General features: G+C 45.4%; 2 protein-coding genes and 1 long non-coding RNA gene across 15 annotated transcripts; 1 reads left to right on the top strand and 2 right to left on the bottom strand.

The window, feature by feature from the left end:
- Nucleotides 1-48: 48 nt before the first annotated feature.
- LOC125990537 (mitogen-activated protein kinase-binding protein 1-like) lies at nucleotides 49-10,387 on the top strand. Of its 7 annotated transcripts, none has more exons than XM_049757827.1 (31): nucleotides 71-520; nucleotides 617-708; nucleotides 793-855; nucleotides 931-988; nucleotides 2,137-2,307; nucleotides 2,380-2,517; nucleotides 2,699-2,881; nucleotides 2,951-3,111; nucleotides 3,185-3,374; nucleotides 3,913-4,050; nucleotides 4,126-4,295; nucleotides 4,380-4,471; nucleotides 4,550-4,675; nucleotides 4,851-4,921; nucleotides 5,372-5,493; nucleotides 5,566-5,641; nucleotides 5,711-5,822; nucleotides 5,889-5,952; nucleotides 6,039-6,134; nucleotides 6,213-6,393; nucleotides 6,495-6,817; nucleotides 6,887-7,020; nucleotides 7,083-7,238; nucleotides 7,314-7,380; nucleotides 7,463-7,621; nucleotides 7,697-7,854; nucleotides 7,930-8,355; nucleotides 8,845-8,881; nucleotides 8,976-9,202; nucleotides 9,356-9,441; nucleotides 9,661-10,387. In XM_049757827.1, exons 1-31 carry the CDS (start codon nucleotides 419-421, stop codon nucleotides 9,877-9,879), a joined length of 4,398 nt encoding a protein of 1,465 aa, XP_049613784.1. In that variant the 5' UTR covers nucleotides 71-418; the 3' UTR covers nucleotides 9,880-10,387. The 7 variants fall into 7 exon arrangements, with proteins under 7 accessions (XP_049613780.1, XP_049613784.1, XP_049613783.1 ...); XM_049757826.1 differs by having other exon boundaries at nucleotides 6,210-6,393; XM_049757824.1 differs by having other exon boundaries at nucleotides 3,913-4,295; nucleotides 6,210-6,393.
- Nucleotides 2,583-4,326, bottom strand: LOC137839787 (uncharacterized). Its single transcript, XR_011086021.1, has 2 exons — nucleotides 4,195-4,326; nucleotides 2,583-4,060 (listed from the first exon to the last, which is right to left on the bottom strand). It is a non-coding gene; the product is annotated as an uncharacterized lncRNA (long non-coding RNA).
- A 33-nt stretch (nucleotides 10,388-10,420) lies between the features above and the next one.
- LOC125990546 (galectin-3) lies at nucleotides 10,421-13,480 on the bottom strand. Of its 7 annotated transcripts, XM_049757849.2 has the most exons (8): nucleotides 13,320-13,388; nucleotides 12,605-12,615; nucleotides 12,240-12,497; nucleotides 11,651-12,133; nucleotides 11,493-11,581; nucleotides 11,213-11,384; nucleotides 10,992-11,116; nucleotides 10,636-10,783 (listed from the first exon to the last, which is right to left on the bottom strand). In XM_049757849.2, the coding sequence occupies exons 2-8, from the start codon at nucleotides 12,608-12,610 to the stop codon at nucleotides 10,780-10,782; spliced, it is 1,137 nt and encodes a 378-aa protein (XP_049613806.1). In that variant the 5' UTR covers nucleotides 12,611-12,615; nucleotides 13,320-13,388; the 3' UTR covers nucleotides 10,636-10,779. The 7 variants fall into 7 exon arrangements, with proteins under 7 accessions (XP_049613808.1, XP_049613807.1, XP_049613810.1 ...); XM_049757851.1 differs by lacking the exon at nucleotides 10,992-11,116 and having other exon boundaries at nucleotides 10,421-10,783; nucleotides 12,240-12,356; nucleotides 12,569-12,615; nucleotides 13,320-13,480; XM_049757850.2 differs by lacking the exon at nucleotides 10,992-11,116 and having other exon boundaries at nucleotides 10,421-10,783; nucleotides 12,240-12,404; nucleotides 12,569-12,615; nucleotides 13,320-13,479.
- Between the last annotated feature and the right edge of the window lie 1,054 nt (nucleotides 13,481-14,534).

The raw sequence follows: 14,534 nt of genomic DNA, 5'->3' as shown, positions 1-14,534 counted from the left end.
TTTATTTTTTGACTTTGAATATTTTTTTTAAATGTTTTAGTAAATGCAGCTTTGGGGGCAGAATTTTTATAATTCGCATTCTTGCTGTTGATTAATTCGAAGTATACTGTCTGTATGTTAAAATAGTGCGTAACTAACATCCTCTTTCTCTCTTTTTACCCGGTCTGTGCCTTTAATCCAATCAAGTCAATTAATTAGGCACAAACGCCACCATTGATGTAATCACGAGGCTGGACGCCTGGGGCCGAGGCGACATGCGGGCCTCCGGCTAAACCGCCCTCAAGAGATTAAGCCTCCACATGTCCCGCCAGCAGGAAGGCTGTCCCACTTTGTGAGACGCTCCTTCCTCGCAGTCTGGAAAGGAAATGTTGAACTGATCGTTTTGCAGCGACGACCATCCGAGGGACGCGGGGACACCATGCCTGCCGATGGGCTGACATTCAAGAGCCGCATCAGGAAGCTGCTGAGATCGCCATCGGGCAAACTTGGGAAGGACCGTGGGGACAACCTGGCTAGCAAGGCATGCAAACATTTCCATACTGACTGTTTCTTGCGTGGGTGATGTTTAACATTTATGGTCATGTGTTTATAAAATGTAATGTTTATTTTTTTGCAGGTAACGTTGGAAAAGGTTTTGGGCATCACCGCTTTGGGGAACAGCTGCCTGGCTTGTGACCCCAAAACTGGATTAGTTGCTTATCCTGCAGGGTGAGGGAAAAAAAACAACATTTTTCAACTCAAACCACTTTCTTTGGATTTTATTTTGCATGTACTGACTGATTATTTGTGTAGATGTGTTGTGGTATTGCTGAACCCGAGAAAGAGCAGACAGCAGCACCTCATCAACACGTCAAGGTTGAGCTCGTTTGATTTCAAATGGTGACAGTGTCAAGTCATCACATGATGGATACATCTCATATTCCTCTGCAGGAAGACCATCACGGCTCTGTCCTTCTCACATGATGGCAAATACCTGGTCACAGGCGAGGTGAGATGCATGTCATCTCATTTGCACACTAATGGAACATCCCTGGAGTCTATCCTAGCTGATGTGAGGATGGGAGGCAGGGTACGACCTGGACTAGTTCCAGGCGGCATATAAACAAGCGTTCATGAAAAATGTCAATTATTCACTCATCTTACAATCAACCCATTTATAAAAACAATATTTTGAAATGTGTTTATATAACCACAGCAATACGTCAAACAACATTAATGCTGTGGTTTCATTGAGAAAATCCCTGAAGGATTTAGGTGCTCATGCACAGCCGGTCAATTAAGGATTCTGTGTTCCTAATGGCCCGTTTGAGGATCACCGATTGTCATCTATTGCTTCTGGTAATCTGTCCCAACCGGACAATAAAAGCCGTGGAAGTGGACAGTATGCTGGTTGTCATGAGAGCAGAGCAAAGTTCAATAGCAAGTATTATTCCATTGCATTTTCCTTAGTTGGGGCAATTAGAGAACATAGAAGCATTATGTAGTCATTTGCATAGTTGCAAGGCTTACTTATTGTTTTGCATTGCGGATTACTGATTAGTTCAGATTTCAGGACAGGACATTTCTTCCCATAGCACAGCTAACATAATTAAGGTCATTTTAAGTGTTAAACATACTTTAGTCCTTTTTAACCATCCTTTAGTTGCTTTTAATTCTACTTGAGTTCATTTTATTATTATATACAGTTATATATTTCATAATATAGTTCATTTTCAATCATAATTTAGTTGTCTCAAAACAGGAAGCATTAGCCTAGCGCGATGTCGCTGGGATTGCATCACCTTTGTATGCAAGCCAACTCTTCTGGTGTCCTCCATGCTGGATGACCTCTGTCACCTATTAGCTTTGACCTTGACTTAAAGCGATAGGCGGTGGAAATAGCTCAGTGATCCCTTACAGAGAGAGATGGGAGAGGGTTACAAGTCGTGTAACTGTGTGCAGCCAGAAGATAATCTCTACAACCACCCTTGACATTGAAACCTCAGAATAGAACACCACGGTCTCCATTATGTTTGCTTGCACGCTGGAGTGGAGCTACTTAGATAGCACCACTGTAGTTAAAAAAAAAATACAGGTTTGCCTTAAAAAAAAAAAAAAAAAAAAAGCATTCAAAATTCCGACCGATTCCTTCCACAGAGCGGCCACCTTCCTGCCGTGCGACTGTGGGACGTGTCAGAGCACCGGCAGGTGTCTGAGCTCCAAAAGCACGAATACGGTGTTTCCTGTGTGGCGTTCTCACCCGATGGCAAGCATATCGTCAGCGTGGGCAACCAGCATGACATGATGGTCAACGTCTGGGCTTGGAAAGTAAGTATATGATGACTTGATTTTATACCGTATTAGCACAGAGTCCGTAATACGCTGGTGTTTTTATCGCAGAAGGACGTCGTCGTAGCCGCCAACAAGGTGTCCAGCAAGGTAACGGGCGTATCCTTCGCTGAGGACAGCTCCTACTTTGTCACTGTGGGCAACAGACATGTCAAGTTTTGGTATCTGGACCACTGCAAGGCTAGCAAGGTACTCATTTTAATTGTACATTAATCCATATTTCTCATCCATAAACAACCTGAACGCTAGCATGGTTCGCTTCAGTTGGACATTTATTCACCAACAGCGATTATTTTGTGTTGGCTATAAATTACATGTGAGGGTGCATTTGAAAGGTAATGAGGCAAATCATGGGCTGGTCTTGTTTTAGGCCAGCACCCCGGTGCCTCTGCTGGGCCGTTCGGGTCTGCTGGGCGAGCTGAGGAACAACTTCTTCTGCGACGTAGCCTGCGGACGAGGTCAAAAATCCGACTCTACCTTCTGCGTCACCTTCTCCGGCCTTCTGTGCGAGTTTAACGGCAACAGGATGCTGGATAAGTGGGTGGACCTGCAGGTAAAAAAAATATTTTTGCAAGTGTCGTACGCATTTTACATTGTCTTTCCTTGTTCTGGTGTTGTTCAGACCAGTGTGGCCCAGTCACTGTCTCTTTCCTCGGACCGGATCTTCTGCAGCTGCGCTGACGGAACTGTGCGAGTCTTCAGCCCACTCGACCTGCGTTTTGTCTGCACGCTGCCTCGGCCACACCCCCTCGGAGTTGACGTCGCGTCCGTCACTCAGGCCAGGTGAGGACGTCTGTAAAGAGGAGTTGTGTGTCTCATGCACTTCAACTGTCTTCCTGTCCGTCTCTCCTTCCAGTCATTTACTTTGCAGCCGAACAGACGCCCGATACCCGGACGCTATGGCCGTAACCTACGACCCCGTCAGCCGCTGGCTAAGCTGCGTGTACGCAGATCACAGCGTGTTCGTTTGGGACGTCGCCGACCTCACACGTGTGGCTAAAGTCCACTCGGCCCTCTTCCACGCAGCTTGTGTCTGGGACCTGGAGGTAAGCAAACCTGCATTCTGTCAGGAAGAAAAAGGAAAATAAATCCTTATTTGTTAAGAAATTCCATCCATCCATTTTCTGAACCGCTTAGTCCCCACGGGGGTCGCGGGCGTGCTGGAGCCTATCCCAGCCGTCATCGGGCAGTAGGCGGGGGACACCCTGAACTGGTTGCCAGCCAATCGCAGGGCACACAGAGACAGACAACCAATCGCACTCGCACTCACACCTAGGGACAATTTGGAGTCTTCAATCGGCCTACCAAGCATGTTTTTGGAATGTGGGAGGAAACTGGAGTGCCCGGAGAAAACCCACGCGGGCCCGGGGAGAACATGCAAACTCCACACAGGGAGGGCTGGAGGTGGAATCGAACCCGCACCCTCCTAACTGTGAGGCGGACGTGCTACCCAGTGCCCCACCGAGCCGCCATTTGTTAAGAAATTGTTTATAAAAATATATATTTATAGAAAGAGAACAAATGAATCTGCAATAATACATATACTGTGTTCACATGATCATATTCTGAGCTAATTCTTCTCAGATGTTTCCGGATATTCCTGAGGAGACGGCTGCTAGTCTGTGGCCTGGCACGTTCCTCAGCTGCTCATCCGACAGCACCATCAGACTTTGGCATGTAGACGAGCGCAGCCGTGTTCATTCTCGGAACATCCTCAGCTCCGTCAGTTTGACTACACCAAAATCAAACACTTATACAATAAATACAGTGATTAAAAAAATGTTGTTGCGGTCACAGGACCTCCTCAAGATCATCTACACAAGCGCAAGCATGGCCGCCTTGCAGGAAGCAGAAAATCTGACCAACCCGGATGGACCAGCAGCGGAAAGCAGGGCGGTGGTCCGCACCATCTGCCTCAGCCCGGACGGAAAACATTTGGCGTCCGGCGATCGCAATGGAATGCTCAGGTACAATTACAAAAATGTTTCTGAAATGGATGTATTTCAATGCCGATACGGTCGATAAAGTCTGGTTTTGTGTTTGCTGTTCAGAATCCACAACCTCAGCAGCATGGAGGAGATTCTTAAAGTGGAAGCTCACGATGCCGAAATCCTCTGCTTGGAATACAGCAAACCAAAAACAGGTCAGCTATTTGCTTCCTTCCCTGATACACAAATAAGCTGGCTCATGCATCATATTAAATCATTTGGGTCCCATGTAGGTCTGCAGTTTCTAGCCACGGCAAGCAGAGATCGTCTGATTCACGTCCTGGACGCCGCAGCCGACTACGGCCTTGTGCAAACGCTGGATGAGCACTCGTCCTCCATCACGGCCGTACGCTTTGCCGGTGAGTCACCGGAGACCTTCTTGTTCACTTGCGTACTGCCTCTTTAAATAATACATGGCTATTGACTGTGTGGGCCCTAGTCTTACTTTATGAGCAAAAGTATTGGGACATGTGGACAGGAGAATTAACTCCATTATTTACATTTAAATTTTTTTCTCCCATTTTCACTCAACAGCCGTTGATGCTAAAGTGAGGTTGATCAGTTGCGGGGCAGATAAAAGCATCTACTTCCGTACCGCTCACACGGTAAGTACACGCAAACACATACACGTGCCTCACCTGCAGGGGGTCTTAAATCTGTTGTAAGTAGCTTAGCATAACATGTAGAGCAGCAAGCCCTTTCCAATCAGGGTCCATTTTTCTTCACATTCATTCATTCTTTGCACACTGTGTGAACGTTAACTTTTATGGAGCGTGCTAAACAACCGCTTGTTAGTCGCCACTAAGATTTATAGAGCTCTCCGCACAGCCTAAGCCAGCATCCTTATAATCACACAGCACGCTTAATGAGTGCCAGCACTGTTTTGAACATTTGTCAACAGACATAAGAGCTCCCCATTAAAATCACAAGGGAGGCAAACAAGCACTGTAAAATTACGGGCAAAATGACTCTTGTCTTTTATATGACATGAATGAAAAATAAAAGCATACTGTACTTTTTTTTTTCTCCCTTGCATCTTATAATTTACATTTCAGAGCGACAGCAGAACAGAGTTCAGGCGTTCTCACCACACTGTGAGAAAAACCACACTGTACGACATGGCCGTGGACCCCAGCTGCAAGCACGCGGCGGTGGGCTGCCAGGACCGCTGCATCAGGTGTGTGTGTGTGTGTATCTCATTCAAAGTGGCACCTGGAAACTTCAAGGCCTTGTATTGTCGCATCAACAGGATTTTTAACGTCAACAATGGCAAGCAGAAGAAACTGTACAAGGGGTCACTCAGTGACGACGGCAGCCTGCTCAGGGTGAGTAAGGCTGCTGGTCATTTACTTACCTGTGCAGGGGTGCCTAATTAAATGGCGTGTGTTTTTCAGGTTCAAATTGATCCGTCGGGTCAGTATGTGGCTGCCAGCTGCTCCAACAAAAACATCAGCATCTTTGACTTTCATACCGGAGAGTGTGTCGCCACAATGTTTGGGCATTCAGGTAATAAATACTTACACACACGCGCAAATAGCTGAAGATAAGCAGCCTCTCTATTGTGTGTTTCAGAAATTGTGACCAGTTTGAGGTTTACCAACGATTGCAAGCATTTGATCAGCGTGTCAGGGGACAGGTGAGGACTTAATTTCAGTCCACATGGGACACATCAGGTTATACAATGACATCCACTAATGCATTGTGCTTGTTTCCACAACATAGTTGCATATTTGTATGGCGTCTGACTCCAGAGTTGACCATCAGCATGCGACAGAAGCTCTTTCAGCTCCAACAGCCTTTCAAGAGCTCCGCCTTCAGGTGACACCTGCATTCTCCTTGGCCTTCCTCCTTCCGGAAAACTATTTTGTTGATTTCATTTGTGACAATTAACAGCAGGCGAGAGGCACACAGCGCTCCCGCTTTGGTGGGCCTCTCCTCAGACAGCGAGCGAGATGACGAGGATGCCGCCGCCCACCGAGACTCCGACAACTCAAGCAACAACACGTCCACCGACAGTAGCCACGGAGAAGAAGATGCTGGCGCCTCGGAAGATGCACCTGACTGGGAGCCAGCAAAAGTAAGTGGCAGACATTTTAGCTATATTTCAGATTGTAATAAGAATGACATGTTTGGCTTGCTTTAAAGTTGAAGTCTTCGTTCCCTCCATGTTGTTTCCAGCCTGCCGTACCCCTGCCGGTTGTCAGTCGCCGTCCTCGCCGTCGCTGGTCTCGTCGTAGGGGCTCTCTGGAGCAGAAGGTCAAGTCCATGTTGGACCTTAGGCAGCTGGACACCTTCACTCCCAACGAAGCTACCAACACTGATGCACGCAGCAGCACTCCCAACCTCCATGAGCCTGCCCTGACCTCGGACCGTCCCGACAAGAACCTCTTACATCAGCCTATCGTGCGCTGTGATTGGCTGTCATCTGGAGGGGTGGAGAGTTCTGAGAGGGTGGGGCTGAGCCGGGAGGACAACAAAGATGATGGAGCTCTACAAGATAGGTACAATCATCTTTGTACAGCATCTCACAGTTTTTTCAGTCTTACAATTTTTCCATCCTTTCCCTTCAGTGATAAAACAGCGACGGATTCGCTTCACAGGAAGTGTCAGGTGCTCAACCAGAGCCAGGACAGCTACAGCCCGGACAGCGCCTGCTCGATGGGCTACGACAGCCGAGGAACCAGTCCTGATGGCATCCTAGATGGTAAGACTTATGTAAAATCATGGTAAATATTGATATATATTGAAATATTGATATTGCAACAGAGTCCGCAGACAACACCTCCCTGAGCTTGGACAGCTCGGACGATGAGGAGGAAGAAGAAACGTTAGCAAAGACTAACGTGGCCATTGTGGACAAGGCCGGAAGAGAAGACTTCCTCAGGAAGAACTTTGAGACGCTGGGGGACACCTGCAGCGCAGGTAGAACGATCTCAGTGATTATTTTATGCATTTTCTGTAGCACATTGTGTGATTAAGTTGTCGTGCAACTTGCAGTCGAGCCGAGCAGAGCCCCGAGGCTCAGCATGTCCTCACGCTTCCTAGCCAGAGGACATCACAACCGGTACGTGTCATAAATTTGTCAAAAGTGAAAAAACTAGCACCATGAATTTACTGAACATTCCACTTGATTTTTATGTGTGCAGGGGAGGTTCTCTGTTTTCCAAATTACAGGCAAAGGAAACAGACGGCAACTTCTCCCACAAGCCCCCTGTGTCCAAAGTGCGCCCCTTGATGGAAAACGGGCAAAGCAGAACCCCGGGGAACAAGAGTCCTGTGTCCCCTAGCGCCACCCAGGGGCCAAGGTAAGATGCTACGAGACACCGACGAGAAAAGTAGCATTTACAACTGCTTTGTGCTAATTTTTTTTGTCTCACTAGGATCATCACAGCTTCCACAGTCATCCCAAGACCCCAGAAAAAAAACACAATGGGGTCTCACATTTGGAGGTTTTCCACACCGCCGTCCAAACCTTCATTACCCGACAGAACTACCAGACTGCATAAGTCCCTGTCAGTCCAGAACCTCACCGTCACCTGTATGTTCCTTTTCCACTGCAATCCCTCAAGAAATGTCCATAATTTCTTAATTTCTCAATTTCTTCCTCCCCTAGCGCCGCGCTCTCCACTGCCCTCTAGTGAGCATAGGGAGTGGTGCAAGAGACCCCAATATCTCCTCCTGGACCAAGACCCTCTCAAGGCCTCATCCTCGTGCGTCTCCTCACCCTCGCCGGGCTCACCGCAGTCTCCTCACTCCTACATGAGCCCCACAGCGAGCTCCATAGCCAAAAGCAGCCGCTCGTCATCCGTGGGCGAGGGCGTCCACCCTGGCCTCGACCTGTCCCCCTTCCCCAAGGCCCGGAGGTCCTGGGGGGATCTGGATGTCGCAGAGACACCTTGGCATCCCCTCGCTTCCGTTTCTCCAACGCGCACTCGCATCCCACAGCCCAAGCAGCCTCTCAGCCCTCGACGCAGCCTCTGCTTGGAACTGAAAGCCACTTCCACTGTGGGACCGACCTGTGATGTCACATCCTACACAGGTAAAGCTACATTTACACCACAGGTGTCAAAGTCAAGGCCCGGGGACCAGATACGGCCCGCCTCATCATTTTATGTGGCCCGCGAAGACAAATTGTGCATCAAATTCGTGTGTCATTACTAGAATTGCAAATTGTCTTCACTTTTAATATCTTTTTTTAAATATTTGACCAGTTTTTACTCGTCTGATTTGAAAACTAGTTATTTGTCAGTTTGTTTTGTAGCTTTTACTGTGTATAATGTGAGGTGCTTATACATTTATTTGGGTTGATATTCATAATGGCCCTCCGAAAGAAGTTATGACTACAATGCAGCCCGTGAAAAATATGAGTTTGACACTATATTTTTGCATACATCATGGAGAATGTGGAGAGGTGCAAAATAGCCTACAAATTTGGACAGAGACATTCTGTAAATGTGGCATAAGATAACATGATTATCACCATGTTTATTCCTGTTTTTTAATTCTATGTTCATCTTCCATCTGCAAGGTACAGCAGAGAATAACATAGTGTCCACGTCTGAAAGGTGATTATGACAAAATGCTCTTGCGAAGGCATTGCCTCACCAAGTGTTTCCACAATAATTTGTTTTTTAATCTTGCATCATTATATTCCTCCAGAAAGCAAGATGTCGGCCCGCCGTCTGAAGCCCTCCCCCTGGTGGCTGAACATCCTCTCCCACATCCAGGTGGTCCTCCTCCTACCGACCTTTCATTTCCTACCACTTCTTTTCCTTTCCTTCTACCTCCTACTCCTCCTCTTCCTTTTCGTCGTCACTCTGCTTCACGCTGGCCACCGCTGGCTTGCGTGTCTCCGTCACCGGTCGCCTCCTGTCAGTGCCACGCCGGTGAGTGTACTTGCTATGCAGGCACCAATTGCTCTGAGGACAATTTTTCACTTTTTCACATCAGTGTGCGCAGACGTGGCTTGAAAATGTGTGTGTCACTATCATCTTTTTTTTTTTTTTTTAATTGCATTTTTATTTGTGCTTACACTCCAGGTAATTCCATTACTTTGGACATGTGCAAGCAGGCTGCGAGTGAACTTCATTGCAGTCTGAGGCGAACCGTCACGCTGTACGCAGAGGTCAGTGCGTGTTCATATGGTGGTGCCTTGAGAGAATTTTTCAAGATGTGAGCCCTCTTATTGGCCCACCTGTTATGCTAATTTGTTTTTTAATAATTCTGGTGAACTACAATTAATTTTTAATTGGTAAATTGTCATTAATTCTTTATTATTACTTTTGTCCAGTTCAAGTTATTTCTGTAGGGTTTCCTTTCAATTTTGTCCACGTGTGTACATCAGGTTCTCCAGCGCCCTCCAGAGTGCGGAGAAGAAGCTCGTCGGGAGATGGTGAAGGTTTTGTCCGGAGCGTTGACGTCTGCCAAGGTTGAGCTGGACCCGCTGCCGAGCTGCTGGCCCTCCAATGCCAAAAGTGAAGGTGACAAAGCTTTGGCGCTATTAGAACAATACGCAGAGCTTCTGCTAAAGTCGGTTGAGAAGAAGCTGGACAGCAAGATGTGAAACAGGAAGCCCAGCATGCTTTTTTTTTTTTTAATAGGACTCAAGCAGTTGGCCTTATTTACTACAAGACAATTGTTGCCTTAGCTCTCTTTTGCCTGTTTTCTACATACGCAACTGGGAGGGACATAAAGTACCATGCACTTCCTAAACAGATTTATGACAAAAAAAATTTCATTTTGAATATAAACAAAATATGTCAGTCCGCGAATAGTGAATATGTTCGTATAAAAATGCCCATTGAAATGCTTTGGGAAATTTTGGGGGGAAAAAACCCCAAAAGACTAACAAAAAGAATTTGTGTTTTCAATTATACTTTTAAGATTACATCAAATGTCTTTTAATCGTCTCGTATGTTTAACCATGGCAGCACTTCTGCCTCAGGGTTCTAAGCTAAGGTTGGGGGTTCAAATCCGGGCTATGGCCGCCTTGTGTGTATGTTTTACCTGAAATGAAAAATGGATGGATGGATGGAGGACTGTTCATAATAAAGACAAAAATATAGAAATGAGGAACAAATTGTGATGATATTACAAAGTCAACATTCTGTTTGAAGCCATTTATTTGTTAATAGAAAAGGTATACAATAAATTCACGCGGTAGATTGCACACATTGAAAACCAAGCAGTGCTGATTATATGTTATATTTGATACTATTAGTGTGCGCTTATTATTGAAGGCACGTGTATTGTCACACTTATGAAAATATCATGTTACGTTCATTCATCGACGACTTTGGCAGGCGGTCCTAGGGAAGCGTCTCCACGTTGACATAAGTGAGGATGACGTCGTGCAGGATGTTGATTCTGTTGATCTGGTTGAGCTCGCGAACGCGGTGGCGGAATTCGAACAACGGAATGTTGTTGACTGCCACGCGGAATGACTCTTGCGTGCACAAGATCTTCATCTGAAACGCACATTGAAGCGAATCAGTTGGGATTTTACTTTGTTGAAGACTCTAGATTGTCTTTAGTGTTTTCTCAAAAACGGACGTAGGCCTATATCAGGTTATTGAAAAAGTTGTCGTTGTTGATTTTGGCGCTCCCATTGTATTGCGTCAGTGTTTTGTTTTGGTTAGTGAAACTATTGAGCAACAACACGAGACCGCGACTGACCTCCAGGAGTCTCCCCATGGGTCGGCACTTCCCTGATCTAGGACCAGCTTTGCCAAACGCCTTTCCAACCCTTTCCACCTTTTCAGCCAAACGTTAGCCTGACATTCAACCCGAGGAGAGGCCACCTGGAGTCAGTCAAGGGCGTCATGTGTAGCATCAATTTAGTTTCGGAACCCATGTCCGGACCGGGTAGTGGTGTTGCAACGCTTCCTGTCGCTCACCTCAAAGGGGCTCCCCTGGGCAAAGGGAAAGGGTCCCTTCAGGTCCCTCTCCTCGGGACCCCAACGCTCGCCCAACTTGTGGTTACGCACTAACACCTGCTTGCCCCCCTCGCTGAAGCGAGGGTTGATGTGAAAGGCGATGTCGTTGCCTCGCAGGAAATTTACGGTGAACCTAAGGAAATATTGATAGCCATGATAGCTGAAAATCAACCTGAAAATTCTTGGGTGAGGAAGGTACAATAATGCTGTAACTGCAGTAATCTGCTTCTGGACTACTTACATTTTAGCATTAGGTTTGATCTGGCCCAAAATGGTCATCATCATCTTGTCATACACACCTCGGGCCAGGTTGAGGTTGTAAGGTACGCTCTAAATGAATCAAGAATAAAAGTGTTATTATGAAAGACACTTGTGATATTTTTGTTGGTTGTTACGTACTAGTGGTCCCGATGTTGGCGGCAGCCAGTGTTGTGGCACCAAGGCCGGATTCTGTCCTGGCCATCCTGGCTGCCCGGGGTTGTAAGGCCAACCAGGATGGGCAACCCATCCTGGCAAAGATGGCTGGAGGCTCGGAACTGGAGCATGAGCAGGGGCGGAAACGGAAGCAGGTGCTGGGACAGGAACTGGAGACGCAGCCGGGACCTGAAAAGGTACCTGAGCCTGAACTGGTGGCTGGGGAGGCTGAGCCGGCTGGGCAGGCGGGGCAGGCTGGTACTGGCCCGGCCAACAAGGGTGGCACATTTGACTTTGAGTCGGAGCCATGGTTGGAGCTGGGACCATGTTTGCAGTTGGGGCAGGGGAGGGTGTCAGGACCTGAGGCGGTACTGGAAGAGGAGTGGGCCCAGATACCGGTAACGGTTGAGTCCCCAACCAGCAGGGAGTGTTAGGCTGCCCGGTCCAGCACGGTGCAGGTTGGGGGGCCTGAAACAACAAATACGTCCAGGCAAGGTTCTCTGTTAAATGTTTTCCCACTTTAATTTGGGTTACCTCTGCCAGGGTTTGTTTGATAGACTCGACAACATATTACCTGTTGGGTTGGCTGGACCTGCTGGTTGGGTGGGATCTGCTGGACTTGCTGGGTGGTCTGTGCAGGCCACATGGGGAAGGCGGTCCCGGGCGTCTGGCTGGGCCAAAGGGTGCTAGTCTGTGGGGCAGAACCAGGCGGGCAGCTGCCACACAGAACATCAGCATGCTGAAGGGGGGAAGGAGGAGGAGAGGGTGGAGGGTCGGGGGCCAGGATCGAGATACGAGGCAAAGAGAGGGTTGACAGGATGGAGGACACCAACTTGACGGTGCGACATCAACACAAGCGTCGACATTCATATTAAGATGCGGAAAATAAGCAAATGTTCTTACCTGTGCTTGAATCTGACAATGTGGGGGACTACTTACATCCATGCTTCCTGGGAAAATTGCAGAAATTGTTAGGTCCACCGAAGAATAAATTGACTCAAATGTACGTACTAGGTGCTGTCCCATCCATGTGATTTACAGATGAGCTCACCTAATTCCACAAATTGTTTAAATGTTGCAAACGATGCCTTCAGGAGGGTCACGCAGATGACACAGACGATCATTGAGTGTGACAACAAGTCAACAATTTTGAGTGTCCTGACTTCAGCACATTGTTTGCTCTTGTGACTAACTAATTGAATTAGAGGTCAAGTATGCACGTATAAAGTCAAAATATAGAGATTACACATTACACTAGTTGGCCTTAAAAATCTACCAAAATCATCATTTAAAAAAAAACTTTTTTAAATACTAAAATATAATTATTACACTTTCTTTTGTTTTACCTGTTCAAAAAAACTAAATTGGTAAAACAGTTAATTTTCTTGCAGACAAACTTATTTAAACGACAGAACAAATGTAATTTTAATTGTATTTATTATTTATGTTTAATATAGTTTGCAGTGCTTGTCAGCTGTACCAGAGGCAACTTTTTCAAATATTTCAACCCTAAAGAAATAAGGTAAGCAGAAAAAACTCCGATTCAGTCATTTTAACCATATTATTTGTATAAAATGACTATATTTTAATAACCCTTGTCATTCACCATCCTGGTCTAAACATAATTAATTGATAGTAAGTTATAAACGCTTACCTGTGGTGTTTGGAGGTGCTGGCAGGCTGCAGTGCTGTGCTGTTTACGTCAATGAGTTGGTGAATAGCAATCAGGCAGGCAGACAGAAACAATGAAGTCCACTTTTATATATGTACACCAAAATTTGCTCACTCACTGGACACGCCTCTTCAGCAAAACACATGAACCCAATACATGGGTTCCTTTCCATTTTAAATGTTAATTATGTGTTGTATTTATTACCTCTACCGTGATTTGTTTATTGTTGTGCAACTTGCAGTCTACACTTTATATCACGGTAGTTTTCTTTGTATCTTTAATGCCAGTATTTTTGTGTATTTGTGTGATTTTTTTTTGGTATGAAAACTACATACATAGTCATACACGGAAAGATGATTTTTAAATTTCCATTAATCTAACTACAGAATTTTATACATACAAATATTTTCAAAAACCTTTATTTTATGCAAACCTAATTTTATTTTTTGTATTGGTCTTTGGTGTTTTATTGCGCCCATAAAAAGGTCTGCACTGCATAACTTACAAAGATTATAATAACTTTAACTACAAACAAAAGAAAAAATATCATTTACTTAATCTTTGCAGTGCAGTTTTATTTATTTTTTTGTCCTTTCTGTCATTTAATTGTCACAGGTCACAGTATGGTGCTACAGTTGGCATGGCAACAACTTAACTAACATACAACAAAATGTAACATGTATCAATGAAACAAGCTCTTCCATAGACGATGCAATAAATCTCCACGGCAACCAAACGACAAATAACTCTCAGTGGATATAACAATGCAAGTGGGTTGTTTTCTGGCATCCTTATTGGATTAGCTAACATGCTAACTAAAGAATTTCATAAATAACAGAAAATCTTGGAATACTTCGATTTAATGCATACTGGGTGAACTTTAGAATAAAAACAAGAAGAGGTATCGTGTAATTGATGGAACAATGAACATTGTCAAATGTAAACTGCAGTTAAATAAATAAATGAATAAATAAAACTTTTTGGAATAGAATCACTAAATAAAAGCGAAATACAAAATATTAAATAGGTCATGTAAATGTACATTAAATTTGGTTTAAAAATAATTGTAAAACAAACCAATAATGTTCATCATTCTGACAAAGCGTTTTTATGGTTGCTAATTATCCTCGGTTATTTTTTTTTAAAACATGTTTTGGGGGATTTTATTGATGTCGGATAAAATAGCACTACAGTGAC

This window comes from Syngnathus scovelli, chromosome 20, assembly GCF_024217435.2.
Source record: "Syngnathus scovelli strain Florida chromosome 20, RoL_Ssco_1.2, whole genome shotgun sequence".
Lineage (NCBI taxonomy): Eukaryota > Metazoa > Chordata > Actinopteri > Syngnathiformes > Syngnathidae > Syngnathus > Syngnathus scovelli.
This window is presented reverse-complemented; position numbering and strand designations above follow the sequence as displayed.